Here is an 11,493-nt window from a genome sequence, read left to right as displayed (position 1 = left end):
AACTCTGCTTTGTCATTGCACTATGCTGAGTCAACCTTATTGTTGGTTAATATGTACTATTTGCAACGCATTTCAAGAGACTTGCCCTAAAGATATTTAAGTGTTGAAATGACATTTCATTATCTTTAATTTTCCCATGGTTTAAACCGTGGGAAAATATAAAGGACAATAATAAATACCTCATTCAATTTTAACCTATTACGAAAGACATGCATTCTTTGGGTTCATCCTGGCAATACATGGAACAAAGCATTTTGCCATATATATGAGGCAATGTTAAGCTATATTAGTTGTATTACATCTGCCCGCAAGAAGTGTTAGCTAACAACAGATATTTTTATCCTAAAAAGCTCATAATTTATATCCTAATGGGCTTGTTAGTTTAATTAAAATATTGTTAAAAAAAGATGAGCATGTACAGTATGACTCATGGGACACCAATTTTGTTGGACGAGATTTTGTTTTTATATGCCATTAGGGTATCTATCTAATCTATCCGTATCTAAATTAATGAAATCCAGGCTGACACATAAATTAGCAGACATTGAATATTTTGTAAAAGAATTGCTAGCAAGATTTTTACTGTCGGAGAATATGTATATCCCATCAATAAATTCATAAGTACAAGATACTTATGAATAGCCAACTTAACTTTATTTAAAAGCACCCTGAATTGCACCTTTGGTCCTGAATTATTTTTGGATTCGTTTCACATTCAAGTTTTGCGATTAAATTAATATACACGCCCTTTTAAAATTGCGATAATCTAGAAATTATGAAGGCCTGTAAAATTTCCATTCAATCATTAATTGAATCACTTTAGGCATTCCCATTTGATCTTCTATTTTAAATTTTTTCTAGATTGGACATAAACTGGATGAGAAAACATTGAACGACTCTCAGCTGCAGAGCTCTAAAGAATCATAATTAAGTAGCGGAACTCTCCGTTTGCGTGGGAGCTGCGGGTTTTATTTTACGAGATCAAGAGGCAGAGTGACATCCAAAACCTTTTCTGGTTTGCGTTGGGTGGCTCCAAGTAAAGTGGCATTCCATTATATACAGCGGAACCCTTGTCTATATGGGAATGCTTTTTATTTCAGGCGCGCACAAATTGTCGCCGAACACTTTACTTCCTCTTTGAAAGTTCCGCCTCCATTTGTATTTTCATTTGACGACTAAAGGGCTGCGACGCGGGTGCGGAGCTGCGGACGCGTATAAAAAAGCGGCTTGATATTCTTGTTGAGCGACACGCACGCTCTCATTTTACTGCATAATGCTAGCGCCTAATAGCGGCCCGACAGCTTGACGACTCTCAATTATTTTCTGTTTATTTTGGATCGGGCCCAAATTCGATCTCGCCTCTTTTATAGCCTGTTCGGCCAACGCGAAATGCGTGTAAACCTAAAAGGGTCGTGCAATTAAAATATCTCGCGTGATTATTATCTGTGATTTCAGTTTTTTCTATGATTGTGTTTTTGTTTCGAGACTATTCCCGTCTTCATTTATAAATTGTGATCTTAAATGTACGTGTTGGTTTTATTTACTGTCCAAATAAAGTTTCGAGGGATTCACCGGCGTGGGCTTTACTCAAGAGAAATCCCAATCCGGAACGGGCTTAGTCTGAAAATATCTTTGAAAATCATGAGCTTTTGTAATACTTGCGTCACATATAGCTTGCAATATTGTGGTAATAATGCGTTTACAAATTTACTCAACCATATCACTCATGATATTCCCTGCGACCTGCCGATGGGTTTAAGGTTGTTTACCTTGGAGTGTGATAAATGATACACATCGGTGCATGGCATTTATTTTCCTAAGTATTGAATATACAAAGGAACAGAATAACTCAATAGCCCCTAAAAATCATAAATATCACTTTTAAACTTATTCTTTTCATGAAAAGAACGCCCTTCACTCGTTTAAGGATAGTGATTTACAACGTAGCTTTAATTTTAATCTCGCTTGTCGCCTCAAATATTTTAGTGCATTGCTTGACAATTTCTCCTCGACCAAATTCTGGGCAGAAGCGAAATAATACCAGAAAACGACCAGAGATATAATAATAAAGAGATGCAAACTCCGTGCCAAGTAAATCTAGGCAAAGAGCCGGAGATAAAGCCAGGAATAAATGAAAGAAAAGAAGGGAAAAGGCCAGCCAATAAGTGGCCATAATGGAAGAAAAAATTCCCGAGCCGAGTGGACGTCTCTATATATGAAAAGGGAAACGTCGCCCGCGCGTATTTTGAAAGGAATTGTGCTAAAGTTGCGAAACGACGAGAGCTGCGGCGGCAGAGGCGTCTCTTTCTTGCCCCTGCAAGTCGGCAGCCAGCCGGGCTTTATCAAATGAGATCAGGCGCCATCGAGCAATGTGCTATCATGCCCAATGATCAGTTGGCGTGGAGTCGCATCCCGCGGCCGCAGCAACTTTATGCCTGCATCATCACAATCTCTGCTGCTCAGCTCGAATCGCGTGCTATCTATCGCCCGGCCGAGACGCAATTATACGAGTACGCACTTTTATGGATGGCACGCCGGAAAATGAAAGTTTATTGCCCTGCCTCGAATGACTCACTCCGAAAAAGCAGCTTCCTCTTTTCATTATTATTAGAACCATTAATGCAAATATTGGGTGTGTACCGCAGTGAAATCTGATTTTTTCTGCTCTTGCTCCACGCTTGTTTCCTTATTATCAATATCTTAATGCGGAATTGCTTAATTGATGCACGCTTGACTAGCTACTGGAGCTTTCTATGCGTTTCAAAGTTTCATTGAATAATTATTTCTAGTTTTTTTTCTGGAATAAAAATATCTTTTTGGTATGTTTTCATTCGTTTTATTTGTTCACAGTGATTTATACATTTGAGCAACAGAAATTGTTCAAAAACTCATATAAAAGAAGCAGGTAACGCCGCTCCGACCCCCAATCAACCCTGCACCAATCTTATATAGCTATTCCCTCAGGAATGCGTCAACTATCTATTTTTGATCCACGCAATGCGTTTCTTAAATGAGTCATTGACCCCATTTTCCAGTTTATCAGTTGGAACTGGAAAAGAGCACAAATGACACCTGGGCCGATTTGACATAGAAGGAGCAGTGTACGCCAAATATAGAAACACTTGCTCAACATATATAGCTTAAACGTTAACCTAAGGTCAACAAATTCGAATAAACGTAAAACGTTTAAATATACTACCATTCAGTTCAGACCCATTTTCCATTTAGTGAGATAGGATTTAAAAATTGTTCCATTATGAGATGAACGAAAACATTTTATTGGAAACTGTCTATTTGGAACTTTACCGTAATGAGAGGAAATGAAATCCTTCTTTAAATTTCTTTAAAAATGAATTAAATTTGATTTATAATTAAATTAAGTTAAGTTGGATTTACCAGTTAAACAGGAACAATTTTAAAATTAATCCACTTCGGAACGAATAAAATTATTGATGGGTTAGACCATAATAAAGAATAAAAAAAATTGAAATCATCCGTATAATAAACCTACAAATATATTAACTAATCCTATTGTGAATTTCAAACTGCAAGGAACGTGGTGTGAAAGAAGCGTATGCGAGCTGTTGGTGATGTGCATGGATTTGATTTTTTATTGCTTTTAGCGTTATAAATAAAATTTTGATGAAATGCGAGGGGTGAATGGTTAAAAAAATTAACACGTTCCCTGGGTATGATAATCTATCAGCTAACATTTCAGTTGGAGTTGTCCGACTTGTACGGCTGAAAGAGTTGATGCGTTCGCGTGGACGTCGTGGCGGTGATGGTCTGCTGAGGGCTGCTGGGGCTGCCGAGGGAGCTACTGGGCGAGTCGGTTCTGTCCTCCTGCCGTTGGGACGGAATTCGCAGGCTGGAGGGGAAGGAAGTCAGCCTACTGGCGCAACGGCATGTCAACGGATCGGTGTGGCTGCAAAAGGCCACGTCGCCAGGCGGCGTCAGGGTCGGCACCCTGAGGAAAGAACCGAGCATCGGGGCGCTGCTGGCCAGCATGCTAGGGCTGGTCGGCTGTGGCCGCATTGGGTAGGGTGCGTAGCGCAGTGGGTTGCTGTAATACCCGTATGGCGAGTAAGCGGCGGGGCTGTTCACTGCCATTTGGTGCAGGAAGCTAGCAGCCAGGCTCGGGTCGACCATGGCAAAGGGCCACGTGAAGGCGACGCGTTGGCGCTTGTCTTTCATGCGCCTGTTTTGGAACCACACCTGCAACAATAAAGACCGATGATTAGCCTTGATTCGCGTCACGCCGAGCATACAGCTTTAAAATTTTCATTTTTAACAGAGCTGAGGGTAGAATTAGGTGAAGCAACCAAATGTGAATTACTCGTCAGAAATAAATCCACTATTTTAAATTTTATTCTTTTTTCTGACTCATCTCGCATATTTTTCTCGTCAAGGAATTTAAAAATTGAATTCTTTTATCTGTGAACCAATAAATTGAGCAACAAAAATGTTGTAATCACGATTAATCCTTATCCCGTACAACATTTTTGGAAATCGGCGCGGCACGCGGTTTCTTTTGAACAAATAAAAGCATTGATTTTAATAAGGAGTATTTCTAAAGGAAGATTATCAAGGTATTTAACTATCTGATTTCTTTAAATGTTCAGGTATGGTATTTCCCGACAAAGGGCAGAAATAAAAAAATTTATACGTAAGAAGCATTGAGCGGTTGTTTGGAAATATCGGATTTATTTATGTTTATGGCTTTTTTAGACCTCTATCTGCTCTAATGCACAAAATTATTGTTTTTTCTCTCAAAAAAATTTCCACGCCTAAAATTGTCCGATTTTTTTATTTTTAAGGGTAGAAAATATTTTCATTTCCTAAAAGAAACAAAAATCTTGACACGGTCCGAAGAAAATTTTCCAAGCCGGAAATGCGAGCGGTGTGGACAACAAAGTGTCCGCGTCTATTCATATTAATTAGCGCAGACGCGATGAAAACGGAATAAGAAAGAATAAGGCATGCGTCAGAGCAAGCAGCGCGCAGGTGTGTTTGGTAGGCAAACAGAAGGTGCTAACTGCTTGCAATACATAAGTGAGAATTAAACAGCAATCATGAGTGCGGAGAATGGAGAGGCACGGCGCTGGCGGCACGGTCTTTTGACAAAAAATGTGAGTGTTAACTACATTGCCCTGAAGAAGTGCTAAGTACTCTTTAATCCGAAATGTGTCCATCATATCCATTAGAGACGAGATGTTAAGAAATATGCGTGTGTGCGGCATTTTTATAGCGTCTTGTTCTTCCTCGCACGCCCCCGCGAGCCTGAACAAAACAAAACGCGGTGAAATCGAAACGGCTATTAATTCGTCCGCGCGCCATAATAATGTTGCAGAGAGGATGGTTTGCACCTGCGCCAGCCGCGTGCTATCCCATTGAAAATAGCTATACCATTATTTATCAAAGCAACCAAGTAAGTGATTATTCACTCAACGCGCTCGTCCTCTCCTATGTAATGTGCGGCTCTTGTAAACTTCACTTTCATCCTACTGTCTGCTGTTGTTAGCAGCAACCTGATTGAGTCCCAAACCAACAGCTTCAGCACGAAGCTTACGAGAAGTTCTTTAAAAATTTATCGAATAGAAGACTCAATTTTGTCGCCACTGTATTTCATAAACTCAGGGCTATACCTATTCTTTGGAAGGCCTCTTGTGTAACAAATCAAAACGTCAGGGCAAAAAGTAGTCTTTTTCCAACACACAATGGCATAATGATTTCATTTATTGCTTGTAAAAATGATTTATTGCTGAAATGTTGTTTGCAAACAAAGCAATCTCTTATATTTACTCAGCTTGTGTTAAATTTTGTTTTAAGCCCAAGCTATATCTTTTCGTAAATATATTATCCTACCCTCACACCTGAATAAATTCCATTTCTTGCTATTCGATCATAGGTGCTTATTTTACAAAGCATCTCTTTCAAAACAACTCCCAGGATTTGAAAAATAATATTCAATGTTCCAATCATATCAACCCTTCTCAATTTACGATGGTGATCACGTACCTTGATTGTGGCTTCTGGAAGATTAAGCTCGGCTGCGAGTTCGCATCTTCGCGGCCTGGAGACGTAGCTCTCCTTGAAGAATTCCTTCTCCAGGCGAGTCAGTTGATCACGGGTGAAGGCCGTTCTGTATCGGCGAACGGACTGGTCGCCGCCTGCAGCCGCGGCTGCTGCAGCAGCAGCGGCGGCAGCTCCTGCCTGTAGAGTCGAATTCATAGTGGACTCTAGGGGAAGTGGGCTAGGCGTTCGTCGCCTGCCGTCTGTAACAAATGAGCAGTGGATTAAAGGTAAATGACCTAGCTGGTGGGATTGGAAGGGTACATTTTGCTACCCCTTTCCTTGCTGCGCTGAGGACACGCACAAACAGGATAAACTTAAAAATATGTTTGCGTCGGTTCGCTGCCTTTCAAGATTAATGGATGTTACAAGATTAATGGTTACTTCTAAAATATAGAGGATGACACACAGAATCATCAGGGAAGAATGAGTCATGCAATTTTAAGTATTTTTTTAGGAAAACCAGCGATATATGCGATCTGATTATCGCCTACATTTGACTCTCTTGCATTGCAACGACGATTCAATTCGGATTTAGAAGGATTGTGAAAGCTTTCCAACACGCTAGTTGCTGATTTGCACCTTACCAGCATGCGTGATTTAATGTTTACAGGAACAAGTTCTTGGCGTTTCAATAAAAAAAGTACCCTGTTGCGGTACAATGAACGAAGAAGCTCCTCCATTGTGGCCATAAGGACGAGAGGTTACTATCGCAGGGGGGTCACCCGATCTCAAAAGAAAGACATTTAAAATGCTAAATCGCGTAACATCGAGCTGCGTTCAAAAGATTTTTTGGACAAAAGATATTTTTGTCTGTCATAATCATGGTGATGTTACTAGCTCAAGGGTGTGACCATCTTTGTTGACAATTTTGTGCGCATAGCGGGTGTCGACCCCATACATGGTGTTTCCAATGCGGTTCGTTTGTTTTCTCATAAAGAAACGTGAACTAACAATAAATTTTGACCTGCGCATAAACGGATATATGCGCACATCACACTGTGCTCGTGGACAAAAAAATCGCACCCCGCTTGTATTTTCAGGTATAGTGAAAATCAACCCCGCAGACGCATCACAGATCACAGACTGCAGTTAAAAGCGAGGCGACAGATTTCTCGTTACTTAAGTGGTTCAGGAAGAAGCAGATGATGTGAGGCAGGCGCTTTTTTAAAGACAAGGCGCCGGGCCACTTAATAACTCAAGCGCACCCCCGCCGCCGCAAAAAGTTGTCTCAATTAACGCACTCGTACAACTGCCGCAAAAAAATACTTAAAACCTTGTAACAATGGACAGTTTGAATAATGAATAATGGCAAAACTTTTGAAACGAGTATGCCAATTTGGAGATTCATATCTGCCTTGTAAGTGCAGCGCACTTAATTGTTGTCATGCGGCTGATGTCAGCACATAAATATGATGACAAAGTGCTTGCTGGCGCCCGGAAAAAAGGACTCTCGCGTCGCTTCCTGCACTTGAAATCCCGCGTGCGGCTTGGAAATAATGTTCTGCCAAACCAAACACGGACGGATTCAATGCAAATTGATATACATGAGTAAATCGGTAAAAATCACAGCAAGGTGTTTGTTGGCGCGGCGCATATTTAATAAAGCGTGCCAAAGCACCGTGTAATTACCAGGCATAATTGAAGGTGTTTAGAACAAATAAATTGCGAGCCACTTTGTAATTAGCGCAGCGGCCGAAGACAAAAAGTCGGCCGAGCGAGACCATTTGAATACGAAATGATAATCCCTGTGATAATAATAATTCATCTTGTGCGCAGATAACAAAGACAATAATATTCGGACATGAGCATGATTTATATGTTACTACCGCTCGATGACATGGGAATGTGCTCGTTTTATCGGTTTGTTTTTAGCGCCGCAAGCGGGTGATAATTAGCCGTTTGTTCGGCGGAGTTCTCGCGTTTCTTTTTTCAATGAAAAGGCTTCTCCCATGCGTGAAAATATGCAATTATTGTTCCATTTCCGCATCTATGCATCCGCGCGCGGTGCGGAAACAAAGAGGAGAAGAAAAATATTTATGAAGCTCGATTTGCTCTGAAAAAATTTAGCTCACGTAGCCTTTTGGAAACGCATCTCAACAAATAAATCGTTGTTTGTTGGCAAAGTGAATTGATTACCATCATTGAATAGAGCTGAATGACAAAGAAGGGAGAATCCCTCTATGTACGCGGGCAGTTTTTGTGGTGCAATATTTTGAGTGTTTACTGTAAGTGTAATGTAATTAATCCCTTTGCGGCACTTGACAACACCGACTCATTTGTTACGCAGTTACTACGTTTGTCATTTATGCCTCTGTTCGTTTTTTTTAATTGATGATACACTTTTTACGACTGTAATTTTGCAATTAATTAACAAACATTAATAAATGGAAATCCTTTGATGAAATGGTGAAATTGATTGCCTCCCGCGATTGAGGCACATATGATGCACTAAATTAACCGCGCCACAATTTCGAGTAGCAGGAGCAGGTTTCCAAACTGGCACGCTCGCTCGCGAAGGGGGTGCAATAAAGTAATTATTGAATGTAAATACTAATGTGCGCGCACGGTAGCGAGATTTCTCTGCTGGTCAGTCGAGTCATGAATCGCCGCCGGCGTTGCAGATGATAATATATTCCAGCAGCCAAAGCGAATTGTTCAGAAAAAGGCAATAAATTAATTTTTCGCCAATAAAAGTGGACGCGGCCGGCTGTAAAATTGCTGATCAAAAGCAGTTTCCAGCACGCAAATAATGAAATGCTCGAAATTTCGCAAAGGCCCGAATTCGTGCTAAAGCGATTAGTCCCGCGTAATGCGCCACTTGAAATAATTAATAACCAGAAAAGACGTAAGCTTTGCCCGAATTGCGCAATCGTTAACACATGCCGAAATGCGGTCGTTCCATAATTTTAATTACGATTAGCGAATCATGACGAGAATAATTTCAAATAATCCTATCTTACCTATCGGGTGATGATTGGCCAGTGAGGTCTGGGTCTGTCCCGGTGGTGATGGTGTGCCCGGTGGAGTGTGTGTGCTGTTATAGACTGATGGGGGTACTTGCGTCTAAAATCAAATAAAAAACAGCCTCTATTAAAAAAATATCCACTTTGTTGTCTGGTTAGAATCGAAGAAAAATTGCACCGAGTGCAGAGAATGAATTAACTCCTAACAACATAACAGGTGAACTTAATTTCCAGAGACTAAAAGCGAATCCTCAAAATATCCAAAAATTTCTGTCATACCAACTGATCGCCTTTCTTCCTCAAAGTTTTTTTATATAATTGTTTTTGGAAAAAGTCTATAAATGATAATAACTATCCAATTCCCCATGATACAAATCGAAACTGGTCAAGTGTATTAAAATCTGAACCACTTAATAAGTGATCAACCTCAAGTGTTTTATTTTCCTTCCACTTTTAACCCAACAATTTCATGCAGTTTCATGCCATACCATGAAAATTTGCAACATTTTTCTCTGTATTTCTATTAAAATTGCCAAATTTAAGCGAGTCTACCGTGATCTCCATCACCTACTCGCAACTAAATTAGGTGTTTTCCAAGTTTGTTCAACCTCTGGTAACAAAAATGTTCTATTGTAGGAGTTTATTTTCAAATAAACAGTTAAATAAGCGATAGTTCAATCTATTGAAGCTCAAGAAATCATCCCGATATTTGTAGCATTAAAGTGCATAATATGCATAAAGCGCGAAGCGTGCGATAAATTAAAATCAATCTAGATGGGATTGTCCCCGCAGAGCAGTCCACCATAAATTTATCATTTAAAACTCGTAAAATCTTTAGAGTGTAAAAAATAGTAATATTCCGGTTCACTCATAATCCGAGTGAGAATAGAGCCAACAGTGTGCGAGACAGGAGACGGCACGACGGCAGTGCATTTTTTGAGAACTCTTCGCGTGTATGGCACAACTCATGCGCCCAAACAAAACCAGAGAGTGTGTAAAACAAAATAAAGAATTAAACAACAACCCGCACCAACTTCTAAATTATTTGTGTAGTGATGGTTTATGTAAAAGAGTGCTATTCCCGCAGAAATACATAAATTTGATTGCAAGCCAATGTGAGCCCAATGAAAATACTGGCAGTAAAATTAAAGCTTGACTTACGAGATGAGGAAGGTAGTAGTGGCTGGAGTGTGATCTGTCTCTATGCTCGGGCATGACTTGATGATCGCTGTTTTCGTTGTTGCAGAGAAGGTGTGTTTGTGGGTGACGTCGAGCGTGCACTGAGTGATAGTTCTGCTGCTATGTACTATTTAGCTTCGACTAATATTTTGATGCAGCGGCGGGAGAGTTGGGGGAACGGCTTTGGCCTACCAAACTCCGCCCTTGACTCCGCCCTTGTTGTTAAACGGCTCCTCCTCCGTTCGAACAGAGCAACCGCTCACTATCATCTCTGTCTCATTAGCACAACATGTCATGTTTGTGATTTATTAATTTATTGAGAATTTCAGCCTGGCCTCTTAAAAGCAGGTTTTCTTTCATATCATAAGTCGTGTCGTTTAGTATTGCATGCTGTCAACAAAATGCTTATCAATTATTATTTTCGGCTTGAAATTCTTTAAGAACGTTTGTTAATACATATTAGATTTTCGAATTTTTAACAGGACATTCCCCATTCCCCCCTTGAGAGTTGCTTGAGAACAGACTTAAGAACTTCAGACATAGATATTGCGATGACTGGATTATTAGAATATAAGGCACTGCACCATCTCCCCCACTCCCCCCACTGCATCTTTGATCTCGCACGACATCAGTCGAACAAAATGTTCTCTCTCCAGCAAGGATGAGAAGCTTGATCTCATACCAATATAAGACCCGCACTACTTACGAGGTAAGAATATGTCTAATTATAAAATAATTGTTAATATTTGAAATCGATATTTTCATATTAAAATTATTTATGTATTATATTGTGTCATTTTAATTATTCATGTAATTTCATAGTCTTAACTTTACTACTTCCTACCACGAGACTAAATAAATAAGATGATTTCTACTGCTTTTAGTACGCATTTCTGTCACGGCTCCACGTATACCACAATAGTATACTGGACTCTCTCTCTCTCTCTCTCTCTCTCTCTCTCTCTCTCTCTCTCTCTCTCTCTCTCTCTCTCTCTCTCTCTCTCTCTCTCTCTCTCTCTCCTCTCCCTCTCCCTCCGTCAACCGGCACTGAGAATGGTAAAGTGATGCAGGCCGATAAAATTCAAATGAAAAATAACGTTGATATTTATGCATTGGTTTATACCAAAGAAATCCGATCATGCAATCAAACACCACACAATTATATAAGTGAAAAATCTTTTGCTTAAACTGACGGTATAGAATGGTAATAATAAGAACTATCACACCCTTATAGTCACACATTTATCTTTAACAGCTACTAAAATTACCCAACAAG

General features: G+C 40.0%; 1 protein-coding gene across 1 annotated transcript; it reads right to left on the bottom strand.

Moving 5' to 3' along the window:
• Positions 1-2,858: 2,858 nt before the first annotated feature.
• Positions 2,859-10,329, bottom strand: eve (even skipped). Its single transcript, XM_065485857.1, has 4 exons — positions 10,200-10,329; positions 9,036-9,138; positions 6,019-6,275; positions 2,859-4,215 (listed from the first exon to the last, which is right to left on the bottom strand). Exons 1-4 carry the CDS (start codon positions 10,251-10,253, stop codon positions 3,715-3,717), a joined length of 915 nt encoding a protein of 304 aa, XP_065341929.1. The 5' UTR covers positions 10,254-10,329; the 3' UTR covers positions 2,859-3,714.
• Positions 10,330-11,493: the final 1,164 nt, after the last annotated feature.

The sequence above is a fragment of the Cloeon dipterum genome, chromosome 3 (assembly GCF_949628265.1).
Source record: "Cloeon dipterum chromosome 3, ieCloDipt1.1, whole genome shotgun sequence".
NCBI lineage: Eukaryota > Metazoa > Arthropoda > Insecta > Ephemeroptera > Baetidae > Cloeon > Cloeon dipterum.
The sequence above is the reverse complement of the archived record's forward strand: the minus strand, read 5'-3'. Positions and strand labels throughout refer to the sequence as shown.

What these genes read in the sequence shown, in the direction of transcription:
- eve (XM_065485857.1), bottom strand. Translation starts at nt 10,253, where the DNA reads ATGCCCGAGCATAGAGACAGATCACACTCCAGCCACTACTACCTTCCT. An exon ending in ACTACTACCTTCCTCATCTC is followed by an intron (nt 9,139 to 10,199) that starts GTAAGTCAAGCT and finishes ATTTGATTTTAG; the next exon opens with ACGCAAGTACCCCCATCAGT. An exon ending in GGCCAATCATCACCCGATAG is followed by an intron (nt 6,276 to 9,035) that starts GTAAGATAGGAT and finishes CATTTGTTACAG; the next exon opens with ACGGCAGGCGACGAACGCCT.